The sequence below is a fragment of the Sturnira hondurensis genome, unplaced genomic scaffold (assembly GCF_014824575.4).
Source record: "Sturnira hondurensis isolate 20B ecotype Veracruz unplaced genomic scaffold, ASM1482457v3 Scaffold0009244, whole genome shotgun sequence".
NCBI classification, from domain to species: Eukaryota; Metazoa; Chordata; class Mammalia; order Chiroptera; family Phyllostomidae; genus Sturnira; species Sturnira hondurensis.
In genome coordinates, this window is record NW_028081875.1 from 4265893 (window position 1) to 4280165 (window position 14273).

The 14273-nt window shown below is 35.9% G+C and overlaps 1 protein-coding gene across 4 annotated transcripts in view; it reads left to right on the forward strand.

The window, feature by feature from the left end:
- The window catches only part of RALGAPA2 (Ral GTPase activating protein catalytic subunit alpha 2), a 381676-nt gene that overhangs the window by 148694 nt on the left and 218709 nt on the right, over positions 1–14273 (forward strand). For all 4 annotated transcript variants that reach the window (XM_037057016.1, XM_037057018.1, XM_037057015.1 and 1 more), the window contains 3 exons: positions 1185–1282; positions 6367–6457; positions 7858–8034. In XM_037057016.1, the coding sequence (XP_036912911.1) occupies positions 1185–1282; positions 6367–6457; positions 7858–8034 (366 nt within the window). The remainder of the gene's footprint in view (positions 1–1184; positions 1283–6366; positions 6458–7857; positions 8035–14273) is intronic.

Below are 14273 nucleotides of genomic sequence, written 5' to 3' on the forward strand. Positions count from 1 at the left end.
ACCATTGAACACATAGAATGAAAGAGCATATGTAAATCATGTCTAGTGTTAATGAACAACTTACCATTCAGTTTACTTTTATGAATTACATTAAGAAATAAATCAACCTTATTTATTTACAAGTTATCTCAAAATTCTTAATGTCACAGTCATGCTAACCTCATCAAATGAGTAGGGAAGTATTGCTTCTTAAATTTTCTTGAAATAAGAAAATGCAATAAAAAATAATTTGAGAAATATATTATCTGAAGATTTTCTGTTCTCTGAAAGTTTTTGTGTAAGATTGTTGTGATATTTTCCCCCTTATGGTTTTGGGTAGAACCCACCATTTGTCAGGAGTTTTCTGTGGGAAGGTTTTAAAATACTATTCAAGTTTTAAATCATTATAAAACTATTCAGATTTTCCTTCCCTGTTTTAATTTTGATAATTTTGTTTTTATAGGAATTTGTTCAATTCATGTTTTTTTTTTTCAAATTTATTGGTCCCAGATTATTCACTAAATCCTCTTATGATCTTTTTTTAAAGATTTTATTTATTTATTTATCTTTAGAGGGGGAGGGGAGAGGGAGAGAAACATCGATGTACCATTTCCTTTCCTGCGTCCCCTGCTGGGAACTGGCCTGCAGGGAACCTGCCTGCAACCCAGGCAGGTTCCCTGACTGGGAATCGAACCGTGATCCTCTGGTTTGCAGGCCTGTGCTCAATCCACTGAGCTACAGCAGCCAGGGCCCTCTTATGATCTTTATGTTTGCAGACTTTGTGATGATATTCCCTTTTTAATAACTGATTCTGGATATTCTTTTTCTCATCAGTCTTTAATCTTAAGACATTCTGAGTCACCTTACTGATTTCTTCTTCCTATCTACTCACCTGGCTAACTCAGGCAGCTTTTCTCTGAGATCTTTTCTTTACAACCTCCAGGACAGTTTTCCTGCCTTCCCTTGTACTAACATAATGCGCTGAGAAAGGCAGGGCATTCAGTCCTTTTAAAAGCTCACTGTGGGCCAAAGGTTTATAGTGTGGACTTGACCCATAGACTACCAATTAGCCAGACCTCTGACTACCCGTTTTATGTATCTTAGAATTTCTAAATTTAATAATTACCTATATACAAAAATACTTTCAGTTTTACTACCTGACATATTCCTCTTGTTGATTTTTTTCCCACCAAATCTCTATCTAGGTCAAAAGGTGGAAAACACACAGAATTTGAGTTCTTCAGAGCCTATGCCTATCCAAGAAAATAAAGGATATGTGAAGAAAGGATATGAAGGAATAACAGTAAGACATTTTCAAACCAAATTAATTTGTCATTAAACATAAATGTATAAATTACTGACACTAATAAGTTTATTAATGGCAGTAATAGTTTTCCATTTAGATTGGTCATGGCCCATATAACCTTGAAGTCTTTTAAAATCTTGCTTGCTTTCTATGTAAAATTATAGTCACATTACAAAAATAGAAAAATTAACATGAAATGGAATCACACTGGATGTGTATTTGGCACTCTCTATTTTTTAATCAGGTATTTTTGCCTTTCAAAAATACATTCAGGTCCCTTGTTACTGGCATCATTTTAGGTAGTAGCCTCCACCTGACATGAGTAGCTAGGTAAGTCAGCTTTTGCAAAGATCTGTTATGGTTTATTTTTTTAAATGTGTAAAATAGCATTCAAAAAAGCTATAAAGTTTAAAGAAGAAAATTTAAAAGTAGCCTATAATTCATTTATGCAGATAAATCCTGTTTATTCATGTTTTTAAATGTGGTATATATTCATAGAAAACTCCAACATCATAAAGGGTACAAAATAAAAAGAGAAAAAGTTTGCCTGGAAGATAGCCAGTGTAAAATTTCTTTTGTCTTTATTTCTGAAAAGGACATATAACAACTTATATATGTATATTCTGTATGTATATTTTAGTAATCACATAAGCACACACAAACTAACCCTTCAGTTTAAAAACTAGAACATTTCCAGTGGCACTCCTTTGGCACATAACTTCCTTCCTTGTCCCCTCAGAGGGGCAGCATTTTCTTGGCTTTGTGTTTATCATGCCCTTGCTTTGCTCTATAGTTAAATAATATATATCCTTTAGTTTTTCTTATTTTTAAACATTGTAAGAGTGTTATTATTGTTTTATTCAGTCATTTATGTATTTCTAAGATTCATCCACATTGCAACATGTAGCTGTAGTTCATTAACTCTTCTCTGCTGTATGTTATTTTACTGTGAATATACCATAATCTATTTCCATTCTCTTGTTGATGAATATTTAGATCATTTGATTTGTTTAAAATGAAAGATGCAGCTATATACATTCTTGTATGTTTTTTAATATCTACAAGTTTAAGGTTTGCTCTGTGGTAGCTATTTACTAATAGAATTCATGAGTCATAGAGTAGAATATTCTTCCTTAAAAGAGAATGTGTGTATTCCAAAGTGTTTGCCCCACATATTTTTGCCAGCAGCATGCAAAGAGTTAGCATTCATTCACATTCATGTCAGCAGTTGCTTTGACAGATTTAGACATTTTTATGACTTATGTAGGTGAAAATGGGATCTTATTTTTGTATTTTTCAAATTACTAGTAAAGTTTAAAATCTTTTCATATGTTCATTGATTGTGTGTGTTCATCTGTGAAATGCCTAATGATGTCCTTACCATTTCCTATTGATTTGTCTTTTTCTCTTTAATTTGTACTAATTCTTCATATAGTCCAAGTACTGATCCTATTTTGGTTGTTTCTGGCAGATAACTTCTCCCAAACTATGGCTTATGTTTAGACTTTCTTTGTGGTGTCTTTTGATGAAAAGTAGTTCTTAGTTTTTCTCTTCTTGGTTATCAAACATTTTTATGGTTCAGTTTTATGGAAATTTTAAAATACCAGTCCACGGTGATAAATATATTTACAAATATATTTGTAAGTGTTTTAGTTTTTCTCTATGCATATAAGTCTTTCCTCCATCTGGAATTGGTTTTTATCTGGGGATTGAGGCAGGGACCCAGTTTTCCCCCCCATATAGATAACTACGTGTCCCAGGGCCCATTGATTGAATTATTATTATTTTTAATTGATCTGAAATACCACCCCCTTTTTTTCATATATACTGTTTCTCAGATGTGTGAGGCTTTATTTTCGTGTTTCTTACCTTGATTCTGGTTACTTTATTTCTCTGCACAGTACTATAATATCTTAATTAGTGTAGTTCCCCACTTCTTTTTCCTTTCCCAACCTCTTCTAATGGAAACTATTTTTGTACTACCTTTTGTCTTTCATTATTGCTAGTCTTCCATTGTTGAGAAATCTTCCATTCATCCTTTTTGTTTTTTCTCATTCTTTGTCCTTGTCCTTCAATTTCACTATAGTATATTTAAATGCAGTTTCTTTTGGTTTATACATTTGTCTTTTTGATATATGCTCTGTGGCAAATATTTGAAGATGTCATCTTCCATTGTTTTTTGAAAAATCTGGATAATCGTTTCTTCAAATATTGTCTCCTTTGTTTTCTCTGCTTTTTTCTTCTAGGATTCTAGGTAAAAACGTGTTTAGACTTTCTTATTCTGTCTTCTATATCTCTTAAGCCCCTTTCATATTTTCCATGGCCCTCTGGGTGCATGCTAATTAATCAAATCTGTTTTTCATTCAGTTCAATAATTCTCTCTTTACTTGTATGTGGTCTACCGTTTAATACTTCCATTGAGTTTTTTAGTTAAACAGTTATGCCTTTTGCTTTTGAAAGTTCAGGTTGATTCTGTTCAAGTATGTGTGGTATCTGTGATTTCTAATAATCTCGTGTTACTTGATCATTTTTGTGATTCTTAACTTTTATTTTTTTAATTATTCATCTATTATACTTCTAAATTCTTTTTCTGATAATCTGAAATCCTTGGGAGGGGGGTTTAAGTCTAATATTTGTTGTTTCTGAGACTCTTGTGCATGGTAATTTATTTCCTTAGGTATTTGGTGGTCTTTGATTGAGTTCCAAGATGACTGATATTAATTTAAGAAAATTTGAATGTCTGAAGTGATGAAGTTTCACCAGGAGAGCCTTTGCATTTGTTTCTTCCAGGAACCAGGGAGTACTACTGTAATCCTAGAGTCTTAGCTCTTTTGCCACTGGCAGTGGTAATACTAGATTTACCCTTGAGATAGCCCCATTTCACTGCCCAGGTTTCTACTTGCCTTTGGGAGAGGGGCTATGGATTATTTGGATTTCTTTCACTTCCTTATGAGTCCCAAATTAAAACCCAAATTAGATCCCCTTTTATGTAGGATCTAGTTCTGTAGCTGGTGGACATTTCATTTATCAGTTGGAAGCAGAAGAGCCTGCATTCTGCTTTCACCTAAGGAAATATCTGGGTGTATTTCCATGATCACATTAGTTCTATCTATATCGTCCTTCTTTACGGCTGTATAATATTTTTAACATACTGTTGGCTACCTTTTCTTTTTTTGGCTTATAAACATTCTATCCTTTAATTATGCATCTTAGTCCCTACTTCTCATTTGTTTGCTTGTTTAATATTTGTTCTTTTACTTGGTTCATTGAATATAGGTTCTCTACACTGGAGGACCTTAAATTTACATCTTCATTTCTGGATTCATCTTCTCTCACAATCCTGAATTTTTGTTGCCTACTTACAGGACATTCTCTTTGGATATTGAGCCCAGATGAAAATTCAAATATCAGAAACTTTCTCAATTCCTTTGTTGATTATCCTTTTTTTTCTTACTTCTTTTGTCACCATTCTTCTCCTGGTCCCCTAGGTTCATTTCCTTTTGTGATTTCATTTTATTTCACTGTCATATTCAGCTGATTATAATCTCTTGTCTGTTGTTCTTCAGCATTTTCTTTCTTTAGTTATTTTATTGTTGTTCAATTACAGTAGTCTGTATTTTCTCCCCACCCCTCTCCCCCCAACCCCATCCAAACCTACCTCCCTCCCTAGCTTCCATTCTCCCCCTCCCCCTTGGTTTTGTCCATGGGTCCTTTATAGTAGTCCCTGAAAACCCTTCTCCCCACTGTCAACTCCCCCCTCCCCTCTACCTATTGTTAGATTGTTCTTAATTTCAATGTCTCTGGTTATATTTTGTTTGCTTTTTTCTTTTGTTGAGTATATTCCAGTTAAAGGTGAGATCATATGGTACTTGTTCCTCACCGCCTGGCTAATTTCACTTAGAATAATGCAGTCCAGTTCCATCCATGCTCTCGCAAAGGGTATAAGCTCCTTGTTTCTTTCTGCTGCATAGAATTCCAGTTTCTTATTTACCTTTTCCCCCTCTCTCTTTCCCCTCCTTTTACCAACAAAAGCCTTATCTGCTTATTCCTGAATCACCATAACAGTTCCGTAACAATTTTTCTTAGCACGAATCCTGCAGATAACTACTAGACTTTTCTTTCTAGATATGTTTTTAATCACAATAAGTTATTGTCTAGAACATACAGTTGCTCATTTTGTCAATAGTGGGTTGAAATTCCTAAACCTAATGTTGAAGGCCCGCTGGCAGCTGCCTCTTTTAGAAGGCAGTCTGCATTTTCTTCGTATCTTTTTTCTCTTCACCTGCCTGCCCTGCATGGCCTGCTATAATCAGCTTCTTTTCCTACATATAGAACTTGCTGATTACCACTCAGTGCTTCCTGCCTTGAATCCCCTCCTGCCTTCTCTCTACCACTTCATGTCTGTTGCCTTCTTGAACAACTGTCCTGTTACTGTGGCCAATTAAGGAAACACTTTATTCTGCATACCTTGTAGAGAGAATTTATTTGCATAGTTTGCTTGTATACCTTGTGATCATTTTGTGTAATTTATATGTTTTGTCTCTCCAAGCAATGCATAAATTTTATAGGATGCAGACTGCCTCCAAATATTTTAGTGCTCTGTATTCAATACAGTGTCCAATGCTGAATGGTGCTCAGGAAAGTCTGTTGTACATTTAACAAGGCACTAAGTGACTTTTAGAAAGGCCTTGGTGGAGTTTATCCCTTCCCTGCCAGCAGACTTACCATCTTTGGGAAACTTAGGCCTTCTGGAGAATTGCACTCACTGTATATGTGTGTTTGAGCAGAGGAACAAAGAGAACTTTAAAATAAAGTATTTTCATATAATTTTGTATTTCTTTTCAGTAAATCAGTTTATTTGAATGTCAGTTGACAAAGTAGAAGCCATAAATTTCAGATCGTGAGTAATTTATAATTCGATTATAATTTGTGAACACATCCTTTAAATAGAAACAGCGTTCCATTTTTTTGTTGCTACTATTGTTTATTTCTTTTTCTTTAGAAATGTAGACTATAAATTTTACAGTCTTGTAAAAATTAAAACTTTCCTGTGACAAATAAAATATTTCCTTTGTCTGAAGGTCTTAGTTCGAAGAAGCAGCAGCTCTGCTGAATTGGATTCAAAAGATGATTTGCAGCAGCTGCAAGGAAAATGTAGGGAAAGACAGAAGAGTAAGTTCCAGACATGTGATCTGTTTTCATCCAGATTCAGAGTTGCTGTATTTCATTTTCTGTTTACTTTCTAATTTAAATGCTATCATCTGAAGAGATGTGGTTGTGAAATGGGACATTTTAATTCCTGGAGTCTTAGGATTGATGGACATTTAGTTCACACATATAATAGACAGTCCCAGTCAGTTACCTGTACCTTAGAGTTACCTGTCTCCACCACCTCCCCTCCCCACCACCACCAGACCTTTCCCCAGAGAGGCACAACCAAGGCTGATAGCTAGGTGAGCAGGCAAACCAAGAAGGAAAAATGATCTTCCCTAGAGTGTTCCCACCATCCAGGAGTGAAATGCTTCAGAAGTATGTTGAAGTCAATAGTATAAGTACTTAAAAAATAAAATTTGATTGGAATCCTTACACATTTTATCACATGCTGTAAAATGTGGCCCTAATGTGGCCCCAAATCTTGCTTTCTCAAGAGCAAATGCTGGGCCACCTTCTTCTCAGAGCAATGTAGTAAACAACTCAGGTCCAGGGTGTTCTTGGTGGGACATGGAGGAACTTCTCTTAGTCTCCTTCTTCAGCCCCTGTTGGCTTAGAGTTCTGTGGCAGTGGAGTAAGGAACCTAACAGGCTAGTAACTGGGCCAACTTTCAGTTCTTTGAAAATGAAGAGAGGACAGCAGATTAGAAGCAGTAAGGCTGGGGACTGTCAGCTACAGAAACAAAAAGCAGCGGAAAGCATGAGCTGACAGAAAGGGTAGACATATAAAATTGTTATGAAGCACACAGGAGGCCTAGAAGAGTAAACTATTTAGGTCTATTTTGTGTTAGATAAAATAGCTCCATAAGGCTTAATAGCTTTTGAAAGCATCATTGCATTTTTACAAACTACGTTTTAGTACACGAAGGAGAGAGTTTCTGTTGGATTTGTTTTGCAGTAGAATACCTCATCCTCTAGTGATCCTGGGTGATTCAGCCTGAGTTGAGGTCTAGACATCAGGCTCAAAATGTAGACTCTTCTAGCCAGCAAAATAAAGTTGCATTTGTGGTAAACCAATTCCCCCCCTTTTCTTCCACCCACCCCCATTTTATAGTTTTATAAGTTGCAGTACAAAACTTAAGGAATTGATGCAATCCTTTGGGTATATGGTATAGCTGAGTTGAAGCCCCTGAAAACAATGGTACTTGTGTGATATATAGTGGAACTATAATAATTGTTAATGTTCTGCACTTAAAAGCTTTGTTTCATTTAGCAAGAGTCCCACACAGGCACATTTTGAGTCCTTCTGTCCTTTATGACTTCTGCTATGTCAGGTGTTTATTTACTTGTGTGTAGGTAATTGTGAGCATTCTAATTTCCAGCTATTAGTTATCTCAGGCTTTGTTTCTTCCATTGCGCCAGGTGAAAGTGTCAGCAGTGACACAGTTCTGGGCTGTAACAATGAAGCAGAGTTGTCCATGAGCTCATGGCAGACCTGTGAGGAAGATACAGAACTGAACTCTCCTACAGATGTTGTGGCTGACTCTGATGCCCACCATTGGTTACAACTGAGTCCCACTGATACTTCAAACTTAACAGGTAACCGTGTCTTTGAAAAGGAGGCAACAGTGCTAATGGTTGGGAGATCCCGTGGTTTCCTAGTTGTAAGAAATTTAGGCGTCCTTTAGCACAATGATGATAAGGGTGCCACCTCCAACCAAATTGCTTGTGGCAGCCCCAATCACCTGTTTATAATCAGTCATGAATTTTGAGACATGTGGAGAGGGTTCTAGATTAGTGGCCAGATAATGGAAAGAAGCCTACAGCCACTCTCCACCAAAGGAGGAAGCGATGATACTCATGTCAAGCCTTTGACATCCCTGACTCTGAAAACAGAAGAGTGATTTTATTCACTTTATAAGGGCCCTAAATCTAGAATAAATTTTGGACTTTGAATAGCTTATTGATGAATGTATTTTTGAAATTTTACTATAAAAAGTGAGCACCAGTGAGCATGGTACACAACTTAAGAAGTAGAACAACAGCCCTGGCGGGCTAGTCCAGGTGTGTAGAGCGTTGTCCCAATACACCGAGTTTGTGGGTTTGATCTCTGGTCAGGGCACATACAAGAAGCAACCAATGAATGCATAAATAAGTGGAATAAAAATCATTGCCTCTCTCTTTCTTTGTCTCTCTCCCCCACTCCTTTCTCTTCCTAAAAATAGATAAATAAAATTTTTAAAAATACAATATCCAAATCAGTAAGATTTCCTAGAGGGCCTTCTCAAGTTCCTTCTATTCTCCCATTACTCTGTGACTCTATCTCAAAAATTTTTATAATCCCTTGATTTATTTATAGACCTACCACATATATCTGTCCTCAAACACTCAAATATATCATATTTTTAAACTTTAAAAAATGATATTATACTCCCTGTTTTTTTGGTACCCTTTGCCCCCAAGTATAGTATTTTTTAAGATTCTCATGTGGACTACAGAGCCAAACTTTCTGGGTCTGCATCCAGGCTTTGCCAAGGAATTGCTGGGTGACTTTGAGCAAGTTGGTTAATCTCACTGCCCTTCCTCTTCTTTTCTGTGCAATAGGTATAATAATCATCCCTACTATAGGGATGTTGGAGGAAGGAAAGAGTGAACATACAAGTCTGGTGCACAGAATATTGTGTGGAAGTGCTCTGCAGCTTAAGCTATTCATATGTACACATACACACATACATATGCACATGCATGTATAATGTGTGACCCTGGGGTCACACAAACCTTGAAAGGTTCAGCTCCCTCACCTTTGTGACAAGGGCTGTTGAGAATGGTAACCCCAAAGAGAGTCGGGTATTTGTTTTGCCTAGTTTTTGTGTCAGGAGAGACAGGTGTTCTGAGAAACTTGGTGTGGAAAACGCTGACCATAGCCAAGTCTTTCCAGGTCTACCACGCTCATGTTTACATACAGATATCTTTTATGAAACAGCAAGCTATAAATCACTTGTTGAGCAGAAGTATTATTAAAATGCCAAAAATGATTTTCATATAAAGTTTTACCTTAAGTAGTTTTTCTTAACCAAGCAAACTTTGGTTTCTATTCATCCTAAAATTGTAAAATTTAACCAAAGTCTATGATGTTTTAGAAATTTTTGATGGAGTAACATTAAAACTTCATAAAATTTACATAGAAAAGCGCTGTATGATAAAATCTTTTATCTGTAAGATAGGTAAGACCAGGAAATATGATCTTAATGTGTATTTAATGTGTGTGTGTTTTAAGAATAAAATAATAAACAAAGAAAAACAGACCAGTTAGCTGTAAATGAATAACATACTGCCTTATAATGCTGTAGTGCTGTCCTTAAAAGATAGACATTTTTGGTCTGTGTATTCAAATCTGCCAATGGTAGTAGAATCCTTGCAAAGGCAATGAGAAAATGGTTGGCAAAATATGTGTTTAGTTTATAAATTATTGGGTAGCAATTTGTACTTCTCAAATTTTCATTTTCTTTTAAAGTGATTTAAAATTGTTTTTATATAGTTATGTATAATGTTTTTGAATAATAATACTGTAAATTTTTATGGGATCTAACCACTTTACAAAGAACTTGATTCTGTATGGTAAGAAGGCTAAGTCTTACATAGTTTGTTTTAGAGATGGGAAAACTTAGTCCCTGAGAAATTTAGTCTAGCTAGAAGGTAAGCGCCAGAGCTAGAACTGGATTTGAAAGTGTTTTGACTCCACATGCAGTGCTGTCTACTCCCTTCCACTGCACTGCTGTTAAAATTAAAACTGCAAAACCCTTTAAACTATTTGAAAATCATTAATACATTTAGGGAATAAATGGCTTCTCTGGGTTTAATATACAGACTACCTAAGGGTTACTCATGGTGGCACTATTGAAGGCAATACTGAATCTTTAATAAGTTGAATTTATTTAAACAAAAACTGGTTTTAATTATTTTTATTGAAAGGAAAGAAAATTGGGTGATTACTTCCTTTGTCCTTTGGAAAGATTAGTTTCGATCCCATTTCAGAGTATACGTGGGATAGCTCAATTTAATAAGCTTATGTGAGGTAATTGTATATGTTGTTCTCTCTCTGTCATGATTAACTCCCCCAGCTACCTCGCTCTTCTTTGAAATGCTAATGTAGAGAATCCGTGTACTCAGTTCAATAGTTCATGTTGTCATCTGTGAAAAGGACAAACTGTAATATGATAAGGTTTAAGGATTATGACAGTTATGAATTTAGCTTTCTGTTCTTAAGAGGATTTTTTTTATAAACATACAAAATAAAACTCATGCTAGCCTGGCCTTTAGGACATGCCAAGAGAGTAATCAAACAGTTTGAGTATATCTGTTTCTCATTGAATAATCCTACCAATTTTCAAATGCTTAGAACAATAAGTCTCTAAAATCTCAAATTCCTTCATCTCTGGCAAAATAACAGTTTAGTTTTATATTTGCTTTCTCATGTAAATCATTTCATGTTTACTGAAAATAACAGCTAAATTAACTGTGCCTTCTGTCAAAATGTACTGGGGATTTGTTTTAATCTGGTATGGTAAGACATGCAGACATGCAAATGTATCATGAAGGAATAACTTTATACTCACAGGTCCCTAGAAACAGTAGCCCTGGCCTGCCGTGCAGGTGACCCACACAGGAAAGCACCAGAGTCGTTCAGGAGACAGTGGGAAAGAGGGGGAAAACTGTGCAACAGCCTTAATGTCATTTGCATAGGAAAGGCAAGGCAAGCCAGGGTAAGCAGACATAGGATTAGCTAGTTTGAACAGTTTCAGCTAACTCTGGAGCATAGATGCTGTTCCTGGTTGTCCAGTACCAGGCCCTGTGGTGACTGTGGCAGGGGGATATACTGTCTTGATGTGAAAGAGCCAGATAAAGGAGATAGTTGGGAGGTATGAGCTCTGGATTGGGTAGTGTGAAAGGAACAATTCCTGGTGAGTTGTTGGCTTTCGGAATTGTTAACCCTAGGAGGGGCAGGAACAGTCCTTTCCTGATCTGAGGTTCCGGATCCAGAGCATCAGTTGATACCTTTATCAATTTTGTTCTACTTAGCTAATGATTTTGAAGAATATTTATGACTTTATAACTAGGAATATTGCTGCTGACATAATCTCTTATTTAGCAAATAAGCTTACAAACTGGGAATACTGATTTTGATGCTATAAGAAATAAAAACAGGAATAATCATAACCACAATTGACTTAATAGCTTACCAAGAAAACAAGACATTTCCTTTTAGTGACAAATAATGTGATAAGTGCTATGAGGTTCATGTAGAGAAAGTTTTAATCACAGGGATAGACAAATGGAGTAATAGAATAAAATATAAACTACTGAATCCACACAGGAATGGAATCATGATGTTATGAAAGAGGTGGCAGTCCAGATCTAGCAAGGAAAGCATTACTTTTATCCTTTTATGCTTGTGAGGCAAGTATTTAGCCAAATAGAAAAAAATAAAATAGAATCCCTACTTTACACCATGCCCACAATCAATTCTGGATGGATAAAATACTTAAACATTAAAAGGAAATTTTTTAAACTTTTAGAAGAAAAATATCTTCTAAAAATATCTTAAGACCTTTGGGTAGGGAAGGTTTTCTTAAATGATATGTTTTTTTAAAAGCTAACCAAAATAGAGTTATTAGTCCTTAATTTAACTGCAGCATAATTAAAACTTTCTTTTTATTATCAGAAAAGCTTTAAGGACTCTAAGGAGTGGCAGAACCCTGAAGGGAAAAAGCCAGCTTTGGTGTTCTTCCCCCTTCAGGTTCCTTTCAGGTCAGTGACGTGTTTTAAGATAAGGTTTAGTAAGAAATGGTATCCAATATTTTGGTTTAGTGGAGAGAAGGTCAGTGCTCTTCCCCCACTGGAATATAATCTCGGGGAGGGTGTCATTGTTATTCACAGCTTATTCTTGACTTCCAGAACTATACAGGGCAGGAGAGGAACATTAGTAAATAGCCAAATCAGTGAATGAACAGGGATGTCCAACTCATGGGCAGCATGTGGCCCCGGATGGCTATGAATGCAGTCCAACACAAAATCGTACATTTACTTAAAACATTATGAGGTTTTTTTGTCAATGTATGATTATGTGTCATGATGTATTTAATGTGTGGGCCAAGACAACTGTTCTTCCACTGTGGCCCAGAGATGCCAAAAGGTTGGACACTCCTGCTTAAGTTTAGACTATTTTTTATTTTGTTTAGTATGTTTATCACAGCCCTGCCTCCAAATATTGTTATAGAAATCCTTTTAGAACTTCTGCTTTTAATTATAGCTATGCATATGAATTATATTCACTGTTACCTACCACCAAAGCTGTTTTGGCCAAATGGTGTGGTTGTCAGCTATGTCTGCCATTAGACGTTTTTCTCAGCATCTTGACTTTGATCTGTCTAATGGGTTGCTCATCTTGGAAAGCAGATGAGGAAGGAGAGAAAGTCAGGCTGTAGTGCTGGCCAACAGAGCACCAGCAGACCTGCTACTTCTCCACTTTGGATCCTCCTCAAAGGTCAGGCCTGATTTTTCTGGTCCCAGAATTAAGGTGTTTCTGTTCAGCCTTTAGATTTGTCTTGAATTTCAAATCACAAGAGACATTCATTTCTAGAGTGTTTGCTATGTTTCGTTAACACTCTACCACCCCTAACTAAAGTTGACCCTGTATGAAATCATTTGGTCATAGTGCCTATTTTACCAAGACTTATTTTATGACTGAAATTTTCTGCATATTTGCAAAGTTCTAAACTTTATATTGCTCTGTGAAAATCATGTATGTGTTTAGAGAGAGAGAGATTTTATTTGTTTGCAAGAGTTTCCAGTACATAAGAAATATTTAAATGCCCCTGTTTCATTTAGTAATAATGAAATCAAAAGATACTAGGTTAGCATACTAGCTTGCTCATGAAAAAGAAAATAAAACTAAATATTTGGCATTTTGGGGGTGAACATGAAATTTTCTGAAATCTCTCAAATCCCTGTTTTTCATTAAGTACTGTTTCACTGAGGAACCATCTACATGTAAAATGTCAGCATATGTTCTGTTGCTTATGCCGTGGGTGCAGTAGTTTGGGGCAAAAACATTTCATCTCATTAAAAATTTTTTTCACAGTAATATTGAGCATGCAGTTATATCAGATACTTCTAAAAAGACTCAACATATTTGGATGGGAATGTTACCTAGGATTTTATCACTGAGGTATAAATTTTTTAGAGAACATAGGAGTATTGAAACATTTTTTTAGATAGGCTCCTTTTTATACCTGAGACTGTATTAGTTAGCAGGTAGCAAGGAGGTGCAGATGGTGAGGTACCTAGCCTTTTTACCTCATAGTGTCACTCAAGCAAAGCTCCAGTGTGACTGGAGTGTGTGGGGCTAATCTTCTCTATTGTGGATGGCTGCCTTTTAGGAATGGTGGAAAGGGATTAAACAGAACTATAAATCGTATACTCCCCTTACTTTTTAATACCCCTCAAGAGATTAAAGATATCATAGTATTTTTTATGAGAAAAATAAATGCCATACTATGCTCAGTATTCATTTGGAGTCTTGTGCTGATTTATAAACTTTCATTAAAGCTTCATTGTACCTTCTTGACAGACAGATGCTTGGTATTGCGCTTATTTTACAGATTAAACATTAGGAGGATGAGTCTCTTTCAGAGAAGAAAAGACCCATAATCAGGCTTTTGTTCTCTACACCACCTGTCTTTGAGTCACAGTGTTTAGGAATTCCATTTTGAATTAGACCTGCACATTTTATTGTGTCTCTTTAGTGGATTGTATGATACTTACGTGGGAAATACAGA